The 24019-nt window shown below is 44.2% G+C and overlaps 1 protein-coding gene across 3 annotated transcripts in view; it reads left to right on the forward strand.

Moving 5' to 3' along the window:
* Nucleotides 1-3255: 3255 nt before the first annotated feature.
* nphp4 (nephronophthisis 4) overlaps nt 3256-24019 on the forward strand; it is a 433219-nt gene continuing 412455 nt past the window's right edge. For all 3 annotated transcript variants that reach the window (XM_072244772.1, XM_072244773.1, XM_072244774.1), the window contains exon 1: nt 3256-3627. In XM_072244772.1, the coding sequence (XP_072100873.1) occupies nt 3478-3627 (150 nt within the window). In that variant the 5' untranslated portion in view covers nt 3256-3477. The remainder of the gene's footprint in view (nt 3628-24019) is intronic.

The following is a 24019-nucleotide window of genomic DNA, read 5'->3' on the forward strand; positions in this document are numbered from 1 at the left end:
TATCCATACTTTTGTGAAATATTGAAACAGAATGCCCTTTCTGTGGGAAAACTGATTGTAAATCAGACACTAACAGATTAACTTCATGACAAAATATTGGAATATGAGCACTTCATCTCATCAATCAATAACTTTGATTCTAAATGAGCCTAAATGGATTTTTGAAAGTGAAGGGTTCAATTAGACTTGAAACTTCTCTGTGTTTGGCTGGATGCTAATCAGCATAACTAACTAAACTTAAAATGGATATAATCAAATTTCAATTAATGCAGATTTTGGGAGACCTGCAAAAAAGACTTAGACAATACTTGTTTATGCCTACATCCTGAGGATAATCTCTAAGCCACTTTTGATTTATTGACTGTGAGCCTCCACTGAAACAAATGATGATGAAAACTTGGAAAATGTGGACTTTCTCATAAAAGCAGATAGGCACTGCTCAGTAACGATATTATTCTGGGCCTCTTCATGGCAGGGGATTATTAATTGTACAGAGGAAATTATTTAAGAATGTTCTTTGAAAAAGTTATCATCTCTGTTCATCCAAAGAAATCCAAAGAAGGCCACGATAATCCAAAATGGAAAAAAAGGGCATATGGAATGACCATTATAATCTCATGCCAATGTATCTGCAACAACAGGAACTCCACTGGAATTGTAGAAAGCGTGTACCATCTCCCAAACTCCTGCGTAACCTACCCCAGTATCCCTTGCCCACATTCTCTCCTCCAGTGGTCATGGTCTTTTGGTTCCACATTGGCCTCATCAGCCACCTCAGATCCTTAAAATCTGCCTGCAGGATTTTGAACCGAAATTGTTGGTACTGTTGGATCTGGAGGTGTTTGATCCAGAGGTTCTTTGGAAGTTAAGAATAAGGCATTTGGTGGTTATGGCCATTTTATTAAGTGTTATCAGAGCAAAAAGTGAACAAAGAACGAAGAAGCCGTAGTTGTGTTAAGCTAAACACTGATCCATTGATAAGAAACAACCTATGAGACAGGTCCAGTGGTGTGACACAAGCTGTAGAGAAACATCTAGAAAAATAAAGAATGAGCTTTACTACAATCATAGAAAATTCACTGAACAATTACACATAGATGATTATATAAAAATGTAAGAATGCATAAAGTAAGCTATAGTACAAGAAAAATAAGAACAACCAACATGAATAGTAAAATCTGAATGTTCACTTGTTTACTGATCTCTTCAAACTTTGCACCCTATATTATCTTTAGCAACACGGGCAAAATGCTGGAGGAACTCAGCAGGTCAGACTGGATCTATGGAAGAGTAACCAGTCGACGTTTTAGGCTGAGATCTGTGTCTCTGCCTGAAACATCGACTGTTTACTGTTTTCTATAGATGCTGCCTTACTGCTGAGTTCCTCCAGAACTTTGTGTGAGTTGATTTGGACTTCCAGCATCTGCATGTTTTCTCTTGTTTGGAATATATTAAATGGGATTATTTCTGCACCCCTTTAAAACATTTTCTTTACTTTTCTCTTTTCCCTTTGAACCATGTAGCTGGTGTGTCTCTTCTTCCTTTTGCATTGGACTTTGAATGCACCCTTTCCCGCTTGTGAGATCGAATGCCAGGCTTCCTAGGAGCCCGGGGGGAAGAATCTTTTTTTTTGAATAACGCCTTGACATGCAAAGTCCTTGAATCCATTCCTTCTTGCAATTCTACTCCTGTGACTGAATTCAGAAAGTGGTATCTATCCATTATGGGAATTTGGCACCAAGGCATGCAAAATGATGTGTTTACCCAATGAGCCACCTTAGAGTAAACAGGGCCTCAGTGTTGGGCTAGGAAAGGACACTGACATTCCTCACTTACCCTTCCAGTGGATTTGGAAGAATAGGGAGACAACATTGTGGCATCTTTTCTGTGCATTTCAGTGTGTACACTAAAACCATAATCTGACTACCTCAGGATTTTGGTGGTGAAGCACTAGCAGATTTTCTGTTATTGCACAACCATTTTAATTCACATTTTTAAGATGTTATACAGTAGTATATATTTCCCCATGAGCAATGTGAGTTTAAATGGAGAGGAAAGAAGTTACTGGAGACAGTTAGCTAGCCAAACAGTTTCTGTGGAAGGAAGAACAATTGACACTTTGAGTCCAGGGAACTTGGGAAATGGGTCCAGATGTGTTTGAAGTGTATGTGTATAAATAGGGCCCCAGAGAGCCAGATGATGAACCACTGGGGATTTTAAGCAATGCATAATAAATTATTGGAGTTTTATTGTAGTTCAAGCCAAGGAAGCATTTGGCAGGAGAGAGATCACTGCTGCCTGGTAAACCATGAACCTTGTTCCAGGTTTGGGGTCTTCATTTTTGAACTTTATTTCCCTCCATCATCTAAAGGCAAGGTTGTTGTTTGGCAATTTTGTTTGTAACACTTTCCAAAATTCACTTCTAACATTTGAGAAATGGAATATATACATGGCCTGATTTTCAGACCAAGATGTCAAAAAGTTGAACTTCTTAATACCAAGCTTTCATACTCCTATTCCTGAATGAGTAAACTGCAAAGACCCAGAAGGCTGCAAAGTCAACAGACGGAAGATGAAGAGTTGCCCCCAAGCCTCATTATTGTGAGCAGGAAAGCATAGACCAATAGGCGAGAATGAGGAAATCTGCAGATGCTAGAATTTCAAGAAACACACATAAAAGTTGCTGGTGAACGCAGCAGGCCCGAAACGTCCACTGTACCTCTTCCTAGAGATACTGCCTGGCCTGCTGCGTTCACCAGCAACTTTTACCAATAGGTGAGGGTTGGAGTGGGAGTGTGATGGAGAATTACAGTGTAAAGCAACAGGAAGCCCAGGGTGGCCTATGTGGACCCAGTCTGGGTACTTTGCTGAGTAGTCACTCAAATTCCCAAGGTTTTACCAAACCAGAGAGAACCCTTGCAGTTTAACAAACTTCTTTTGTCTTCTTCCAGTTCTCACTTAGTCTTCTATCTGAACCTTAAACCGGCTACTCTTTCCAAAGAGGCAGCTGAGTTGCCAACATTTTGCGCTTTTGTTTCAGTCGCTGAGCGTGTCCAAGACACGGACTTAAATTATTCTAAAAATGGTTAGCAATTCGTTGCAATAAGTGTAAGAAAGAGGCGCTGAGGCAAGAGACCAAAGATCCTACAGAAGGGTGAGCCGACACTGATGGCAGCGACAGGAGTGCTCCTTCTGGCCGCGCCTGAGCTACAGGGCCGAGTCCGTCTCCATGGCAACCCAAGCTCAGCGGCAGGCCGGATAATACCAAAGCAAGCTTTCTTGGGGGTGGGCTCTACTCCCTTAGACGAGCATTCTGCAGAATTTATATACCCTGCACCGCAGAATTCAACAAGTGGTACTCACACTGACAAGAGGCTTCTGTACCGCGGTCGCTGCTGTGAAGCCAGGCTGCGGCGATGGAATTGCAGCTTCGCTCTTAGCTGGGCCTGGCGTGGTCGGCTGGCGGCGGCCGGTAAAATGGCGACGGCGCCTCAGTCCTGGCGGTGCTCGGGGAGCTTAGCCTGCCTGGGCATTCCTCCTCACCCCCAGCGTTACCAGGCGCTGCTCGGTGAGTCGGAGCCGTTTCAGCTCGTGTTGAAGTCGTTGGAGGGGTTGCCATTCAGACCGGTAAGCTTACGATATATAGACGGGAACAGTGAAATACTCACTCATAGTGCATGTACTAGCACACAAACGATAGGCTGAATAGTCCTCTGTGCGAGATGCAAACTCATCACTGGACTCGTGAATGCAGCAGCACGGATTTTTACAGACACAGACGAGTGACAGGAGGTGATTTAGGATGCTAGCCAGCACAATCCTGAACTGAAAAGTGTTGTTCTAGAGTTGAGTTGGCCATCGTTTTTTTTTAAAATCTCTGGGCTTTTGAGTTTTTTCGTAATCGATGTAACAGATTTAAAAAAAATTCCTGCTTTACAATTCGTCTTTTGCCAATTATATTTAAACAGGAGTTTTTGCGTAATTTGAAATTTTGGATATTGGATTTTGGTCTTCAGAAAATATATATTTCAGAAACAGGTTTATCATCAGTCGTGTCGTGAAATGTGTTAACTTAGCAGCAGTTGAATGCAATACGTAATAAAGAAGAGGAAGAAAAAATAATATAATAAGTAAATCAATTACAGTATATGCATATTTAATATATTAAAACAGAATTTTTTTAAAAGTGAGGTAGTGTTCACGGGTTCAATGCCCACTTAGGAATCGGATGGCAGAGGGGAAGAAGTTGTTCCTGAATTGCTGAATGTATGCCTCGGGCTTCTGTATCCCCTACCTGATGGTAACAGTGAGAAAAGGGCATGCCCTGGGTGCTGGGGGTCCTTAATAATGGACACTGCCTTTCTGAAACACCGCTCCTGGAAGGTGTCATGGGTACTTTGTAGGCTAGTATCCAAGATGGAGCTGACTAAATTTACAACCCTCTGCTAATTCTTTCGGTCCTGTGCAGTAGCCCCCCCCTCTATACCAGACAGTGATGCAGCCTGTCAGAATGCTCTCCATGGTATATCTATAGAAGTTTTTGAGTGTATTTGTTGGTATATCAAATCTCTTCAAACTCCTATTGAAGTATAGACGCTGCCTTGCTTTCTTTATAACTGCTTCGATATGTTGGGGCCAGGTTAGATCCTCAGAGAGATTTTGACACCCAGGAACTTGAAACTACTCACTTTCTCTACTTCTGATCCCTCTATGAGGATTGGTATTTGTTCCTTCGTCATACCCTTCCTGAAGTCCACAATCAGCTCTTTCGTCTTACTGATGTTGAGTGCCAGGTTGTTGCTGTGACACCACTGCACTAGTTGGCATATTTCGCTCCTGCATGCCCTCTTGTTTGCATCTGAGATTCTACCAACAATGGTTGTATCATCAGCAAATTTGTAGATGGTATTCGAGCTATGCCTAGCCACATGGTCATGGGTATAGAGAGAGTAGAGCAGTGGGCTAAGCACACATCCCAGAGGTGCACCAGTGTTGATCATCAGTGAGGAAGAAATGTTATCACCAATCCACACAGATTGTGATCTTCTGTTTAGGAAGTTGAATACAGGTTTCCCCCGCCATCCGAAGGCAGAGCGTTCCTATGAAATGGTTCGTAAGCTGGAATGTCGTAAAGTAAAGAAGCAATTACCATTACTGTAATTTATATGGGAAAAATTTGTGATTGTTTGCAGACCCAAAAATAACCTACCAAGTCATGCCAAATAACACATAAGACCTAAAATTAGTCATAGTCATACTTTATTGATCCCGGGGGAAATTGGTTTTCGTTACAGTTGCACTATAAATAATAACTGGTAATAAAACCATAAATAGTTAAATAGTAATATGTAAATTATGCCAGGAAATAAGTCCAGGACCAGCCTATTGGCTCAGGGTGTCTGACCCTCCAAGGGAGGAGTTATAAAGTTTGATGGCCACAGGCAGGAATAACTTCCTATGACGCTCTGTGTTGCATCTCGGTGGAATGAGTCTTTGGCTGAATGTACTCCTGTGCCCAACCAGTACATTATGTAGTGGGTGGGAGACATTGTCCAAGATTGCATGCAACTTGGACAGCATCCTCTTTTCAGACACCACCGTGAGAGAGTCCCGTTCCATCCCCACAACATCACTGGCCTTACGAATGAGTTTGTTGATCCTGTTGGTGTCTGCTACCCTCAGCCTGCTGCCCCAGCACACAACAGCAAACATGATAGCACTGGCCACCACAGACTCGTAGAACATCCTCAGCATCGTCCAGCAGGTGATAAAGGACCTCAGTCTCCTCAGGAAATAGAGACGGCTGTGGCCCTTCTTGTACACAGCCTCCGTGTTCTTTGAGCAGTCCAGTTTATTGTCAGTTCGTATCCCCAGGTATTTGTAATCCTCCACCATGTCCACACTGACCCCCTGGATGGAAACAGGGGTCACCGGTGCCTTAGCCCTCCTCAGGTCTACCACCAGCTCCTTAGTCTTTTTCACATTAAGCTGCAGATAATTCTGTTCACACCATGTGACAAAGTTTCCTACCGTAGCCCTGTACTCAGCCTCATCTCCCTTGCTGATGCATCCAACTATGGCAGAGTCATCAGAAAACTTCTGAAGATGACAAGACTCTGTGAAGTCTTGAGCTGTAAATGGTGAAGAGAAAGGGAGACATGACAGTCCCCTGTGGAGCCCCAGTGCTGCTGATTACTCTGTCGGACACACAGTGTTGCAAGCACACATACTGTGGTCTGCCAGTCAGGTAATCAAGAATCCATGACACCAGGGAAGCATCCACCTGCATCGCTGTCATCTTCTCCCCCAGCAGAGCAGGGCGGATGGTGTTGAACGCACTGGAGAAGTCCAAAAAAACATGACCCTCACAGTGCTCGCTGGCTTGTCCAGGTGGGCGTAGACATGGTTCAGCAGGTAGACAATGGCATCCTCAACTCCTATTCGGGGCTGGTAGACGAACTGGAGGGGATCTAAGTGTGGCCTGACCATAGGCCGGAGCAGTTCCAGAACGAGTCTCTCCAGGGTCTTCATGATGTGGGAGGTCCATGCCACTGAGTCATTGAGGCCGCTGGGGCGCGGCGTCTTCCACAGCACAGGAACCCCCCGGAGCCTCAGGCTCAGGTTGAAGACATGGCGAAGTACTCCACGTAGCTGAGGGGCACAGGCTTTGAGCACCCTGGTACTGACACCATCCGGTCCTGCAGCCTTGCTTGGGTTGAGACGTTTCAGCTTCCTTTGCACCTGTTCAGCTGTGAAGCCCACCGTGGTGGTTTCATGTGGGGAAGGAGTATAGTCATGAGAGCAGGGTGGGGGACTGTGAGGAGGGGTAGGAGGGGAGAGTGGAATATATGTTGGTTGGGGGCTGACAACAGATGACTGTTGTGGAGGATGGGCAGGGGCCACAATGTCAGATCTGTTAAAGAAGATGTTAAGTTAGCAGTAACATATAGTAAAAGCAGGAATGATATGATGAGTACACAGCCTATATAAAGTAGAAATACTTTTCCACAATCATTGCCGCACTGTTCTCTGTAGTGAAAATCTCATGCAAGTGCTCTCGGCAGAAACACGGAGCAAGCGCTCTCCAGTAACCTTTAAGCTATGAAGCTGCCAAATCATACCAAATAACACGTAAAAATACACAGCCTATATAAAGTAGAAATAATGTATGTACAGTGTAGTATCACTTACAGGAATCAGGAAGACATCGAGCACACTGATGGTGTGTTAGGCTGAGTCATTGGAGGTTGGGGTGGTGCAGGGGCCTCCACCCTCTGGGCAGTGACCCGATACCCCTCTGCGAAGCTTGCAGGGGTACAGCGGTAGCCGGAATGCACTCAGCACATCTTTAAGAAAAAAGCCGAAACAAACAAGCTAATTAATTAGGTGCTGCCCGGCACATAAATGTTGGCCCAGATCAGAGGTGGCCCAGATCTGGGCCAACATTAACGTGCTGGGCAGCACCTAATTAATTAGCTTGTTTATTCCAGCTTTTTTCTTAAAGGTGTGCTGTGTGCCTCCCGGCTACCACTGCATTCTTCGCGGATTGGTATCTGTCCGCGGCCTTGGGGTTGTGGTGGTGTTTCCATCAGCGCAGGCAGGTCATCTTCTCCTTTGACTGCCTGCCTCGATGTCGAAGGTTGAGGTTCATCGTCTGCTGTGGCTGATGTGGAAGGCTTGCTTGACTGCTTAGCCTCGTGCATTTTAAAATCATACAGTTCTTTGTAAGCACTCAAACCATCCTGCAAATATGCCCTAAACCGAAGTACCCTTTCAAAATTAAAGTCCTACTTTATCATTGCAGCGAAAATCTCACTCAGTTGCTTCACGTTCATTTCCTGGACGACTTCACTTTCGGTCCGTTCGCTACTGCATTCTGTTTTTATTGTTATCCTTTCCTCTTCCAATTGCATCAGCTCTTCATCTATCGGTTCTTGGTCATGGGATGCCAAAACCTCTTCAACATCATTTTCGTCAACTTCCACAAGCCAAACTCACTTTGTCCTTACTTCGGTCACCACGATCAAAACGCTTAATTGTCTAGTTTTCTGCTAAGTGTAACACCCTTATGACCTCTTTCAGGCTTTTCCGATACCTTAGTACTCATCTTGCTAACGGCTGCTCACAGGCACGTCTTTAAGCAATGCCGGCGAGAATGCCGTTCCAAATCCAGGGGAGAGTGGCTGCTTGGGGTGCACGTTGCTTTTTTTTTCGCGCGCTGCTTTTTTTCGTGTGCTGCCTTTTATCGTAACAGTGAAAACACCTTCCATTAGTGAAAACAGGGAACTAATGTAGGTCTTTCGTAATAGTGAGGTTTCATAAAGCAAACGTTTGAAAAGCGGGGGACACCTGTATCTAATTGCAGAGGGACGTACAGAGACCCAGGTTTTATAACTTCTCAATCAGGATTGTGGGAATGATGGTATTGAATACTGAGCTATTGTCAATGAACAGCATCCTGACATAGGTGTTTGTATTGTCCAGGTGGTCTAAGGCTTTGTGAAGAGCCATTGAGATTGCATCTACCGTTGACCTATTATGGTGATAGGCAAATTGCAACGGGTCCAGGTCCTTGCTGGGGCAGGATTCAATCTAATCATGACCAACATCTCAAAGCATTTCATCACTGTAGATGTGAGTGCTACCTGACAATAGTCATTAAGGCAGATCACATTATTCTTCTTAGGTACTGGTATAATTGTTGCCTTTTTTGAAGCAAGTGGGAACTTCCACCCATAGCGGTGAGAGGTTGAAAATGTCCTTGAATACTCCCACCAGTTGGTTGGCACAGGTTTTCAGAGCCTTACCAGGTACTCCATCAGGACCTTCCACCTTGTGAGGGTTCACCCTCTTCAAAGACAGCCTAACATTGGCCCCTGAGGCAGAGATCACAGGGTCATCAGGTGCAGCAGGAATCTTTATAGCTGTAGTTATATTCTCCCTTTCAAAGTGTGCATAGAAGGCATTGAGTTCATCTGGTAGTGAAGCATCGCTGCAATTCATGCTGTTGGGTTTCGCTTTGTAGGAAGTAAATTTGCAATCTGTTCAAAATTTATGGACAATTGTTTGAATGTAAGTTATTAGAATCGTTATACCTGTTAGTCATTTCCTCCCCCCCCCCCAAGTGCTTTTCATTCCAATGACCCCCTTATACCAAGTGAAGCATTTTATTCTTTGGTTGGGCATTGATCCAAAGCCTTAGGTACCTTGCTAAAGGGGACGTTATTTCCATATCTGTTGAAATAGTAAATATGTGTAGCCCATAAATGTCAGTTGATGGATAATAGTTAGGAATATTGAGGAGTTTCATTTCTCTCCTCTCTCTACCTTAGTAACTTAAGAATACACAGGCAAATGGTCAAGTCAGTAGAAATCTATGACTTTGTAAATTCATTTGAAACATTTGTGTATGGGATGGATTTGCCAGTAATAGGAAGTTACTGAAGTTTTTAGTCACTGTTGAATGCTTGGATTTGCTGCTGACTTTGTGGAATGTGGTGACTTGTAACAGGCAAGTTCAAGTTCAAATTAAAGTTTATTGTCACAGGCATACATACCAAGGGTATAAATGGCATAAAAATTAGTTTTTTTCTGCAGCAGCACAGTACATTACAAATATGACAAACATAAAGTAAATAAACTTGTGAATCCATTATTTATTTAGGAACAGTTTCTTCCCAGCTGCCCTCCGAATCTTAATGGACATTGAACCCATGGATACTATCTCACCAATACATTTTTTTTGCACTTAATTTAACTATTTAAAAGTATGTATACTGTAAATCAGTTTTTATTATTATGTATAGCATTGTACTACTGCCGTAAAAAATAACAAGTTTCATGACATATGCTGGTGATATTTAACCTGATTCTGAGTACATAACCTGCATAGAATAAACCCAAATAGAGTAATGTCAGAGCAAGTTGAGAGAAATGTGATCTGAGGTATAACTAGGGTTTTTCAGGTTTGTTCAAGAACCTGATGGCAGGTGGAAGGAAGCCGAATTAAACCTTGGTATGTGACTTAAAGCTCCTGTGTCTCTTGCCTGAAGGGACCATGCCCTGGATAGTTGGCATCATTGATGATGGATGTGCCATCCTGAGCTTCTTGAGTAAGGGCTCCAAAACTTTTTTATGCCATGGACCACTGCTCTTGAGGGTTCTCAGTGCTGGGGAAATCTACACCTATGATGGAACTGCTGAGCCCACTACTCTCTGTAGCTTCTTGCGTTCCTCTGCACTCTAGTTCTCATTCTAGGCTGTAATGCAAACAGAATACTTCCCGAGATATCTCTGAAGAAGTTTGCCAGAGTCCTCAATAATATTAATTATTTCCTTGAACTTCAAAGAAAGTAAAGATTTTGGCATATGAGAGATTCTGTGAAAGCTAGCACAGTCAAAATGCTGGTGGAGTTCAGTCAGACAGGATGGAAATAAACAGTTGATGCTTAGTGCCGAGACCCTTCATTGGGGCTAAAATTATGATGAAGGATCTTGGCCAGACATGCTGGTTCGTCATGGTTTCTTCTCTGAGCAGGACCAAAGATCTATCCTCCAAAATGAAGGCAGCAACTTGACCCTTCATTTGTGTTACAGAAATTTGTCTTTACGGAACTGACAAATAACTAGCAAAAATTTGAGATGCAGAATAGAATTTGCTATTACTGAATTTATGCAGGGGAAAAAACACAAAATACAAAAGAAATAAAATTTTGTTGATTTTAGTTTTTAGTCACTCATTACTGTGGAGCAGTAAGAAATGAATACAGTATCATTGCATTGAGCTGTCACCAACAGCCAAGTTCTGCCTTTGCCATATCCTCTCTAGACTGAGGACATCTGATCAGAATGCAGTGCGATATTCCTCATTTGTGAAGCACTTTCTCTGAAGTGCAGCATTGTTGGGAGATGCAATAGCCGCGGTCAGGTCCTTAAAGTAATCTCTTTACTTTTGCTCCACTTCGACTAAGTTACCGTGCTTTAATCCATTGCCCCCTCAAATTCCTCCTACACCAGCGGTCCCCAACCACCGGGCCGCAAAGCATGTGCTACCGGGCCGCGAGGAAAGGATATGAGTCAGTTGCACCTTTCCTCATTCCCTGTCACGCACTGTTGAACTTGAACATAGGGTTGCCAACTGTCCCGTATTTGCCAGGACATATTAGTTTGTCCCATATGAGACTGCCCTTGTCCCGTATTCCCCCCGCTAAGGTAGAGCGGTCCTATGAAACCTTTTGTGCCATAATGCTGTAAAGCGAGGAAGTAATGACCATTAATTTGTATGGGGAAAATTTTTGAGCGTTCCCAGACCCAAAAAATAACCTACCAAGTCATACCAAATAACACATAAAACCTAAAATAACACTGACATATAGTAAAAGCAGGAATGATATGATAAACACATAGCCTATATAAAGTAGAAATAATGTATGTACAGTGTAGTCGGGAAGATTAAGCCAAAACCGATTTGGGGAAAAAAAAATCAGCACGTACATGCATGCACACGTCACATATGTGCACGTCACGCATGCGCACACAGGTGCCCGTGCAAGGCTTCATGGTAGTCTTTCTCGGGGTAAACACAAGTATTTGACTGCTACTTTTGTCCCTTATTTGGGAGTGAGAAAGTTGGCAACCCTAACTGTAAAAGACATGTTGAGGTGAGTTTAACCCTACTTGAACACCACCCCCACTACCCCCCTGGTCGGCCGGTCCGCAAGAATATTGTCAATATTAAACTGGTCTGCGGTGCAAAAAAGGTTCTACACTATATTTCTCATATGAACCCAATTCTCACATTGCATCCCCTTCCCTGATATCGCCACTTCCTCAACCCTTTCCTAATGTAATTGCCAACCCAACTGTCATATCCAAAGCTTATTGCCCCATAGTATCAAGCAACTAAAGTTAAAAATTGACAAACAACACAGTGATGAAGGGTCACCGACTGAAATGTTGACTGTTTATTCACTTCCATAGATTCTGCCTGACCTGCTGAGTTCCTCCAGCATTTCGTGCGTTTTGCCTTGGATTTCCTGCATTTGCAGATTTTCTCATGTTTGTTAAAAATTGACAAAATTTGTTGTTGCTTTCATATGACCTTGTCTATTCCCTGATTCTAATGTTGTATTTAAGCTGTATTTAATTTTTCTGATGACATCACTTTTGTGGGCCAAATCAAAAATGATGATGAATCAGCTTATAGGAGCGAGATTGAAAATCTGGTTGAGTGGTGCCACAACAACAACCTCTTTCTCAACGTCAGCAAAACCTAAGAGCTTTATATTGACTTTAGGAGGAACAAGCCAGGTGTCCTTGAGCCTATCCTCATTAGGGAAACAGAGGTGGAGAGGTGAATAGCTTTAAATTCCTTGGTGTTAACATATCAGAAGATATGACCTGTGACCAGCACATAAATGTCATCACAAAGAAGGAACAGCAGCACCTTTACTTTCTTCCAAGTTTGAGTAGATTTGGCATGTCACCAAAAACTTTGACAAATTGTACAGTGTACGGTGGAGAATGCCCTGACTGGTTGCACCACAGCCTGGCGTGGAATCACCAATGCCCAGGAATGGAAAAGGCTACAGAAAGTGGAGGATAAGTAGTCCATCACAGGCAACGCCCAACCCACCTTTGAGCACATATACATGCCACTAGAAAGCAGTGTCCAACACAAAAGACCTCTAGCATCTAGGCCATGCCCTCCTCTCACAACTATCATTGGGGAGGATGTACAGAAGCCTTGGGTCCCACAGCACCATGTTTAGGAACAGTCATTATCCTACAGCTGTCATGCTCACACCTGGAGTATTGTGTGCAGTCTTGGTCTTCAAATTTGAGGAAGGACATTCTTGCTATTGACGGAGTGCAGCGTAGGTTCACAAAGTTAATTCCTGGGATGGCGAGACTGTCATATGTTGAAAGATTGGAGCGACTGGGATTGTATACACTGGAATTTAGCAGGGTGAGGGGGATCTGATTGAAACATATAAAGGATTGGACACATTGGAGGCAGGAAGCATGTTCCCGCTGATGGGTGAGTCCAGAACCAGAGGCCACAGTTTAAGAATAAGGGGTAGGCCATTTAGAACAGGGTTGAGGAAAAACTTTTTCACCCAGAGAGTGGTGGATATGTGGAATGCTCTGCCCCAGAAGGCAGTGGAGGCCAGGTCTCTGGATGCTTTCAAGAAAGAGATGGATAGAGCTCTTAAAGATAGCAGAATCAAAGGTTATGGGGATAGGGCAGGAACTGTATACTGATTGTGGATGATCTGCCATGATCACAGTGAATGGCGGTGCTAGCTTGAAGGGCTGAATGGTCTACTCCTGCACCTATTGTCTATTCTCCATTGCTCCTGAATTGGCATGATAACTTCATTCACCACTACTCTGAACTAATTCTTCTACCTACTCACTTTAGAGGACTCTTCACAATTCATTTTCTCAGTATATTTTTTTTTCCTCACTTAGCCTTCTTTAGCACATTGGTGTTTGTCATTCTTGGTTTATCTATAGGTATAGTTTTTCATGAAATTATATTATATTTCTTGTATAAAAATGAATCTGAAAGTAGTATATGAACTTTGGTAAATTTACTTTGTACTGCTATAATTGAACTAGACCAAGATCATCACTGAAAACAATGACTTGTATGAATATTCATGGTGGCGCTAAACTATATATGGTTTTTACTATTATTATCACTGAATACCCAGTGTTCACTCGCAATGACAGAAGAAAAAATATAAGCAAAGTGAAAGCAGTGGCCCAAGCATTTACTATCTAAATACTGATGGGTACATCAGGTGGTGAGGATTTCGAAACATCATCAAATGTTGCATGTTCTCTTAACTGTCTAGCTGGCATCACTGTTTGTGGATAGTAAAAAAAAATCATTTGCTGCTTCATTTGGCAGTTAAGATGATCATTATATATCTTTTTATTATGGGTGGGGTCTAAAGAATCAAAGGGTTCCCCTGTACCAACAAAATATTTGCATGTGCCATCTATTCATAATTGTTATTCATCTTTTGGCTGATAGGACCAAGTGAAATATTTCGAAGTTTTCTAATGACACAAAGTATGTGAAGGGGAATGTGAGTAATAATGAGGCTCAGAGGTATTTAATCAAATTAGAGCGGCAACAACATGGTAGATTGAGTACAAAGTAGTGAAAAGGTAAGGTTATCGCTGCAGTAGAGTGATAGGTAAAAAGACAAATACAGAATACTTGAGAGATTAGGAAATGACGAATACACCTAATTATCCTTGTAGTCAAGTCAAAGAAGCTAACACGAAGGTGCAGCGGGTTGTTTGGAAGACCCATGCTAATATGTCAGCCTTTTTAAACAGAGGATTGAAGTACAAATGTAAAGCAGCCTTGCTGTCATTTATACAAGAGATTCTGCAGATGCTGGAAATCCAGAGCAACATACGCAAAATGCTGGAAGAACTCAGCAGGTCAGACTGCATCGATGGAAATGAATAAACAGTTGATGTATCAGTCCGAGGCCTTTCCTCAGGACAGGAAAGGAAGGGGGAAGACGTCTGAATAAAAAGGTGAGGGAGGGGAAGGAGGACCAGCTAAAAGATGATAGGTGGGTGGAAAAAAGTAAAGTGCTGGAGAAAAAGGAATCTTGAGAGGTGAGGAGACTGGACTACAGGGGAAAAGGAAGGAGGGGCTGATAGGCAGGTGAGGAGAAGAGATAAGAGGCCAGAGTGGGGAACTGAATTAAGAGGGAGGGGGGAAAATTACCAAAAGCTAGAGAAATCGATATTCATGCTATCAGGTTGGAGGCTACTTAGATGGAATATGAGATGTTGCTCTTCCACCTTGTAAGTGGCCTCATCGTAACAAAAGAGGAGGCAATGGACCGACATGGCCCATTGGGAATGGGATTGGAGTTGGAATTAAAATGGTTGGGCAGTGGAAAATTCTGCTTTTGGTAGGTGGAACAGAAGTACTTGAAAAAGCAATCCCCGAATTTGCATTGGGTCTCACTAATGTAGAGGAGCCATATCGGGGCACTGGGCACAATAGACGACTCCCAACAGATTCACAGGTGAAATGTTGCCTCACCTGGAATGATTATTTCGGGCCCTGAATGGAGGTAAGGCAGGAGGTAAATGGGCAAGTGGAACATTTCTGTCACTTGAGGGATATGTGTCAGGAAGGAGATTAGTGGGGAGGGCCGAATGGACAGAAGAATCACGACGGAAGTGATCCTTGCAGAAAGTGGAGAATGGGGTGGAGGGTGGGGTGGAAGCAACACACACAAAATACTGGAGGAACTCAGCATGCCAGGCAGCATCTATAGAAAGAAAGTATGGTTGACTTTTCAGGCTGAAACCCTTCAGCAGGAATGGAAGGGGGGATGTAAAGATGTAATGAAATGTTTTCATTTTACAGCCTGGATGAGACCACACTTTGTTGAGGTGGTGCTGTCAATCTTTTTCTATCAGGAAAATTGGGAATATTCAAAGATTGGGAATGTTAGTTTATCATCATTCTTGGGCTGTGTTCTTTAAAAAAAAATCTGTAGCTGTTTTACTCAGTGGTCTGTCCTGTACTTTGAGCACATATTTTTGAATTTACTGCCCTTGTAGTGAGTTGTAGTGAGAATTTAAAAACATGCACCACACTTAACAAGTTTAAAAAATTATTTAAAAATTTAATGAACAAATATAAAATACATGATTTAAAATGAATGGGAGTAATGTAAATAAATGATACTTGGAATTGCATTTTGTGTTAAAAGATTATGAAATTTTTTGTTTTGATGTGATGATTGATGCCAAATATGTTGTTGTATAAGTAAGAGGGCTTCAGCCTACAGCCTTTCGGTCTGTTTTAAAGAGTATCTATGTTTTTTTTGTTGTAATTTTGTCTTATGAAATCATCGTTGAAAATGATGCTTTTTGTTATGTTTGTACTGACCGAAATAAATTTCATTCATTCATTCACTTGGCAATTAGAAACCTACCTAGAGGGTTTACTGAAAATAAAACCTCCTTAGGTTGTTGTTTACCAATTTTTCCCCAAAGTCTTCTGCAAGTATGTCACATTTATCTGAATAATTAAAAAAATTACCCCTTGTTAACAGAGAATTGGAGAAGCATCCTGTTATTAGTTCATTTTGTCTGTGGACAGTTGGTCCATGGAACCTAGCAACAGAAACACTACTAGCCCAGTGGTTTATTGACAAAACAGGCTGTACTGTTCTCTCAAGACTATTAAAAAAGGTACTGTATTTTGTTACACTTTTCGAAGTTACAGTTTCAAACAGTGATAACACAGTGGGCAGGTAGTTAACTTTTATGTGCGTGAGGTCATTTTAAAAAAAACTACAGCCACACTTCAAATGAGCTATGGAGCAAATTTATTGATTCCTTTAGAATCAGGGGTTCCCAAGGTCGTGTCCACAGATCCCTTGCTTAATGGTATTGGTCCGTGGCATAAAAAAGGTTGGGAACCCCTGCTTTAGATACTTGCCAAATTCTTAGAAGTTAGTAGTTTGGATAGGCTATTTCAGCCAGTTACAGTCTCCAGCATTTCTATATGGTCACTCCTTCTGGAGGAATGGGCCGCATTGCCAAGTTTCATCTTTACTAAATGTTGTGAAATGCCTTTTTACTGGGCGTCTCTAGAAGTGGCTCATTAGCCCCTTGCTAACAGCTACTGGCCTCCTTGCTGAGAAAACCTACCTTTCTCTGGCTTCGTACCTCTAGGGTGTATATGACTTTGGTTCCACCAAATCTGTGAAATTGGGGTGTCTTGCCCACTCAAACTCTGGTTTGTGTTAATGCTGTGTGATTTACTGCCCCTGCAGTAGCCTGCGGCATGAAATAACAGATCACACACTGCGTACAATTGTAAAGACGTTTATTTATGAACATTAAATTAACTAAAGAGTTAGTAAAGAAAAAAAACAAAAAGGCCCCATTATAATTAAACAGTCAAATGTGCACAGTTTGGAGCTCACATCTTCCAAAAGCCATATTCATCGATCCTCAGTAAACCTCCACACTTTGGCTCCATCGAATCACGTTTTCCCACCAGATTGAATCCTACAACTGGTTCTCTTCAGTGTCTTCTCTCTTCATCACCTGCCAAACAAAGACAAAGCCCCGTGCAGGAGTCAGTCACAAAAGCTGCTACCTCAGAGTTCTCCAGAACCTTCTCCCCATTCCACTCTCCTGATAGGACAACCCATAATGCTAAGCATCCATTATCTTTAACAGTAACCTAAGCACTGCTTCTACAGAAAGATCATTACATGCATGAAATACCATACAACCTTATCAAGGTGTTACACTCTACCTCCACCAAAGTAGTCATGTCCTCATGACTTTGAAATATTTATCATCCCCTCATTAATAACGCAGTTTTCAAAGGAATATTATGATGTCAGGACCTCTAATCCATTTGTAAATGATAGTGACGTATCTCACTAGGGGGATAGGTGCAACACTCTGTTCCCCCGGTGCGACATAGGCCAGCCTATCTGAGGGTTTCCTGATTCTTCTACTTCTTCAGTTTCAGACACTCCTTGGGATCTTTCCTGTCAACATGGAGAGGCCTCCCCCTGTCTATTACTTGTGCCTTCCGGCAGCCCAGGTCTGCCTGTCAGTCAGCTGAGCCCAGCTCCATCCCCAGTTACTTTAGAGCCCAGTCTCCCTTCATTGTCTAGCTGCAAGCTTGCCTGTCCACTGTTAGCCCCCCCCCCCCCCGTTTCAACCACATCAGCGTGGGGAGTTTTGGGAATCTCTTCGTCAATTATTGGGGAGTTTGCATAGGGTAGCATATATCACACGCCCATTTCCTCATCCTCTGAGTCCGAACAACATTAGGTGGTTAAATCCCTTCCAGGCCTCTCCATTGCTTGACCTTCTGTTCTCCCATGTCGCTGCAGAGTCCTCCCTCTTACCAGGATCCATGTCAGGCTCTGGGTCAACACATATTTCTTGACCCAGAGCTAGAAGGTGGTTCCAATAGAAAATTCAGACAGGTCCATTTCCATCCTCTAGTTCCATATGAAAACCGGTACGTTTAGCATCTGACTCTCCACTATGCAAGGTATAGCTACCCAGCAGTCAGCCAACTTGTGCTTCCCTGGTAGCCCCAAATTCTCTGAGAACTCTGTCTCCAGGCATCAGTTGGGAGAACCTAATCTTTTGATCGTAACTCTCCTTATTTTCTTGAACCTGCTTGGTAGCAGAGACCTCTGCAAATTCATAAGCCTTTTGCAATTCCCTCTGTAAGGGGTTGTTTCTTTTATGTTACTGCGTAGGTTAATCAAAGTGGCTTCTTTGTTATGTTAACTGCTGAGAAAGTTCTCTCGCTAGCAGCTTGTTTGGGTTATAGAGAGAGTTGAATTCATTTGCTAACCAATTGGGATAGATGTTATTCTTTCTTTTGTGTCTGTAAGCTATTGTGATGCGCGGGTTTTTGGGGAGAAGGCGTGATGGGGAGAGAGAGAGTGGATGCGATGCTGTGAGCTGGCCGACAGGATGGACCCTGAGCCGGAGTCTGAGGTCCAGGGTCTTTGGCGAGGAGAGGAGAGGAAGACATACTTGTGTGGAGCGTCTGGTTGACCACTGTGGTTGGTCCCAGGCGGCGGGTCAAGGTAGTCAGAGAGGATTGAATGGTGGAAAGAGGACCATTACTAGACTTCCAACTGTTGTGCACGAAGAGGTTGAACTTTGATAAGTTTGGCGGCTTTTACTTTCCTTTTATATTTTATCTCTATTAATTACATAGTTCCAGTAACATCTATAAATTTATAATCATTTAATCGTATATGGTGTATTGTCTGTTATTTGGCGGGGTGGGGTACATCACACAGCATCCACACAAACTTGATTACAGGTGTCCCCCGCTTTTCGAATGTTTGCTTTACGAAACCTCACTGTTACGTTAGTTCCCTGTATTACACTACTACATTAGTTCCCTGTTTTCGCTAACAGAAGGTGTTTTCACTGTTACGAAAAAAGGCAGCGCGCGATAAAAAGCAGCGTGCAGCCAGAGCAGCCACTCCTCCCCTGGATTCGGAATGGCATTCTGGCCAGCATTGCTTAAACACATGCCTGTGAACATCCGTTTGCAAGATGAGTTCTAAGGTATCGGAAAAGCCTAAAAGAGCTCATAAGGGTGTTACACTAAGCGTAAACCTAGACATAACTAAGCGTTTCGATCGTGGTGATTGAAGCAAGGACAAAGTGAGTTTGGCTTGTGGAAGCTGACGAGGATGATGTTGAAGAGGTTTTGGCATCCCATGACCAAGAACTGATAGATGAAGCGCTGATGCAATTGGAGGAGGAAAGGATAACAATCGAAACCGAATGCAGTAGCGAACGGACCGAAAGTGAAGTCGTCCAGGAACTGAGCGTGAAGCAACTGCGTGAGATTTTCGCTGTGATGATTGCAGAAAAGTACGACTTTAATTTTGAAAGGGTACGTCGGTTTAGGGCATATTTGCAGGATGGTTTGAGTGCTTACAAAGAACTGTATGATAGAAAAATGCATGAGTCTAGGCAGTCAAGCAAGCCTTCCACATCAGCCATAGCAGACGACGAACCTCGACCTTCGACATCGAGGCAGGCAGACATAGAAGATGACCTGCCTGCCCTGATGGAAACAGACGATGATGGGATGACACCCCAGTGTCCCACCACCCCAACCTCCGATGACTCAGTCTAACACACCATCGTCAGTGTGCTTGGCGCTGTCTTCCCAATTCTGGTAAGTGATACTACACTGTACATACATTATTTCTACTTTATATAGGCTGTGTATTTTTTATGCGTTATTTGGTATGATTTGGCAGCTTCATAGCTTAAAGGTTACTGGAGAGAGTGTTTTTGCCGAGAGCGCTTGTGTGAGGTTTTCTGCTGAGAGCGCTTGCGTGAGATTTTTGCTACGGAGAACAGTTCAGGCAATGAGTGTAGAGAAGTATTTCTACTTTATATAGGCTGCGTATTTATCATATCATTCCTGCTTTTACTATACATTACTGTTATTTTAGGTTTTATGTGCTATTTGGCATTATTTGGTAGGTTATTTTTGGGTCTGTGAATGCTCACAAATTTTTCCCATATAAATGGTAATTGCTACTTCGCTTTACGACCTTCTGGCTTACGAACCGTTTCATAGAAACGCTCTACCTTCGGATGGCGGGGGAAACCTGTACCCAGTTCGGCGGGGTCGAAGGCTGTTTCCCCTAGAGGACAGCGAGTTGAGCAAGCTGAGGCTTACCGGGGGGCTACATTAGGGGGCTTAGTCCAGGATTGGCTTCAGTGGTGTGCTGCGTGAGTCCCTGTTTAAATCAGTAATATGTGTCTCTGTTGGATTGCTGGTTATTACTGCATGCGTGTTGGGTGGAGTCTTTGTTCGAGTTCAGACTAGCGCTGACGAGTTGGTGGTGGGACCAGGGGCTGTCCATACTGTTAGGAGAGAGAGGAAAGAGTGGTCTGATTCGGAGATAGTGTCTGTGAATAAATGTTCTAGCTCTGGTATGCTTCGCCTGGCTTTTGGGATGTTGTCCACCCCTAAAGGGGCGGAGTCGTACGAGACATGGGCAGAGCGGATCTCTCAGTTGTTATAAGAGTGGCAGTGCTCGGTTGAGGGAGAGTGACAGGGATTAGTTGAAAGTTTGAGTAGGCGGGCTGTTGACCATATTAGAACTGTCAGGTTCAATTACACCGTAGTGACATCTGCCAGTTATCTGAAAACGGGCGAAAGGCTTTCAGTGTATCTTCTCTGGCTAGGAGGGCAGCTAATTTGCTTGCAGTGCCACGGGGATCATTTCAGGGCATCAGCCCCTCCCTCAGTTGTTCAGCTGATCAGAGAGGTGTCGGGAAACTTAGTGGAGGCCCAGTGGGGGAACGGCTTGATGTCTCTGGGGGAGCACGCTCCCAGCAATGTACCAAGGAACCTCCGAAAGGAAAAGACCCTATTCCTTAAGGCTTAGAGGGACCACGCCCCCGTGTGTTGTTATGGATAGATGGAAGCTATGCTAAAGCCATCCTCGACACCGGGGCGCAGGTCGAGTTGTTGTACAGTTCGTTTTACAACCGGTGTCTGAAGCATTTAGCCTTGACAACATTAAGGCACTGGAGTTCATGGGGACATTGTCTGTGCACCCAGCGTTTTGATCTGCTTGTGAGGACGTGTGTAGCAGCCTTGGGCCGGTACCATATTTAAACAAGAGCAGGTTGTGATTTGGCCTGGGGGAAGTATCTGAGGGTGAGACTCTCTTAGTAGATGCTCCGAAATACTACGAAGGAAGGGAGTTGACCGCTGAAGACACCTCGGTGAGAAAGGGGTCGCGGCGACTGGACCCTGTAGCCGTGGAAGACGTAGGCAGCGTGTGTGTGGATTATGGGACTCTGAACAGGCGCACTGTCATTGACCAGAATTCGACCTGAGGGCCGGAGACGCTATGGTCCGTTTGTATGGTGTGATGTGGTTTAATGTGCTGGATCTGAGGAGTAGATGTTGCCAGATCCTGATGAGTGAGGCTGACAGGGAGAAGACAGCCGTTATAGGTCCCTGGGATTCTTTCGATCCGAGCAGATGCCCCAGGGCATCTCCGGAGCCCCTGCAACCTTCCGGCGGGGCATGATAGACCACGGGGGATGTGGAGGTGTTTGGAGTTTTGGCGTACGTGGATGTTCGCCTAGGGTTTGGATTCGCCGTGGGGGACGATGATGTGAGGTGAGTGCCAGAGCGCGGAACAACCATTAAAGACTTGGAGTTCACGCTCCTCAAAGTGGAGACGGAGAAACGGAATTCCGAGCCAAAACTGCGGCGGAAACTCAAGACAAGGATCAAGAACAGATTGGAAGAAGCTGGTGGTGTAATTGCATCCCAGATGGAGATGGACATGAAGCATGGGTCAGAACTGCTGAGACTGGGGCGAGAGCTGGAGGAGTCAGAGAAGAAGCTGACATCTCGACTGCAGGAGGCTGAGGAGGCTGCAGAGGCAGCCCTGGCTAAGTGCTTCAGTTTGGAGAAAATCAAACAGCAGCTACCAACCGAGGGAATGAGGAAGAATACGGATTCAAAGGATGATGTGCTGGATGTGTGGTATATGCTGCCTTTCGCTAACTTCCCCTTGATTGAGGAAGAGACTTTTGGCCCTTCCCCCACTGAGTCGGGTGTAGTGGGGAGGGCTAGCTGTGGGCAGCCTGGGTTACAGCAGGACCCGGAAGGAAAAGAAGCAGGGTCCCGGACACGGGACAGGGGGCTCCGAGTTGTAGTGGAGACATGAGTGAGAGATTGAGAGAGGAGTTGGCAAGCAGACCCGAGTTATCCCCGGTAGTGTCCGAGCCTTAAGAGTTTAGGTGAGGGGTACGGAGGTCTCGGAGGATTAGGAAACTCCCAGATAGGTTGGCCTATGTAGCGCTTGTGGAGTTGGGCGTAAGGTCCACTGTTTGGCGAGCAATGTCACTGTTTGTACCTGGATTGGGTTTTTGTGTCTGCAGGAATGGTTGGCGAGTTATTTAGAAGTCATGAGGACATGACTTTATTTGGTGGGGGTAGAGTGTAACGGGTTTCTTCTTTTATGTTACTGCATAGGCTAATCAAAATGGCTTCTTTGTTATGTTAACTGCTGAGAAAGTTCTCTCGCTAGCAGCTTGTTTGGGTTATAGAGAGAGTTGTATTCAGTTGCTAACCAATTGGGATAGATGTTATTCTTTCTTGTGTGTCTATAAGCTATTGTGATGCGTGGGATTTTGGGGAGAAGGAGCGATGGGGAGAGAGAGAGTGGACGTGATGCTGTGAGCTGGCCGACGGGACGGACCCCCAGCCGGAGTCCGAGGTTCAGGGCCTTCGGCAAGGAGAGGAGACTTGTGTGGAGCGTCTGGTCAACCACCTTGTTTGGCCGCGGGTTGAAGTAGTCAGAGGGGATCGGGTGGTGGAAAGAGGACCGTTACTAGAGTTCCAACTGTTGTGCATGAAGAGGTTGAACTTTGATAAGTTTGGCGCCTTTTACTTTCCTTATATATTTTATCTCTATTAATGACATAGTTCCAATAACATCTATAAATTGTAATCATTTCATTGTATATGGTGTATTGTCTGTTATTTGGCGGGGTGGGGTGCATCACATAGCATCCACACAAACTTGATTACCCAGTTTCGCGGGGCCGAAGACTGCTTCCCCTAGATGACAGCGAGTTGAGCGGGCCTGAGGCTTACCAGGGAGCTACACCTCCTTGTCAGACACATACTTAAGATGGGTCTTCTGTGGCAAATCTTCCCCACCAGTCCCAAAACAGAGGTCAACAGGCAACCTTGCTTCACGCCAACCTTGCTTCACGCCCAAACACCTAATAATATGGCAAGTATCCAGTAACTTCATTCTGTGTACAGTTGTAGCAGTGGACCTGGTTTCCACTATGCTGACCCCATTTAGAGCAATCAAGTTGCCGTAAGCTTGTAGAATGCACAACCAGAATCTTCCAAATGATCCACTGCTTGATCCTGCCCTTGCCTTGCCTCTGACTTCCCCATGACGGAAGACTGGCACATTGCTTTAACTCTAGGTGCAGGAACGCTCTCCCACTCTCCATCCATCTCCAGCCCTTCATGTGCATGTCGGGCCAATGCATCCACATCAATGTTTCGGCTCCCTAGTCGGTACTTCAGGTTGAAGTCATAGGCAGACAACGCCAGCAACTAACGATGGCCTGAGGCACCCAGTTTCACTGAGGTCAGAATATAAGTCAATAGATTGTTGTCCGTCCTCACCTTGAACTTGGCACCGTTTACATAATCACTTGACTTATCCACCATAGTCCATTTCAATGCCAGAAACCCCCATTTGTGCGCGGGATACGCTTGGAGGATGACAGACTCTGGCTGACAAAAGCAACAAATTTCAACCCTCTGCCCTGATCCTGATATAGAATGCCCCCTCAGCACTCTTAGTTGGGGTCTGTATGCAATACATACGGCAATTGGGGCTTTGCAAAAGCTAACACTGGTTCTTTCGTCAGCAGCTCCTTCAGC

This window comes from Mobula birostris, chromosome 27 (genome assembly GCF_030028105.1).
Source record: "Mobula birostris isolate sMobBir1 chromosome 27, sMobBir1.hap1, whole genome shotgun sequence".
Taxonomy (NCBI): domain Eukaryota; kingdom Metazoa; phylum Chordata; class Chondrichthyes; order Myliobatiformes; family Myliobatidae; genus Mobula; species Mobula birostris.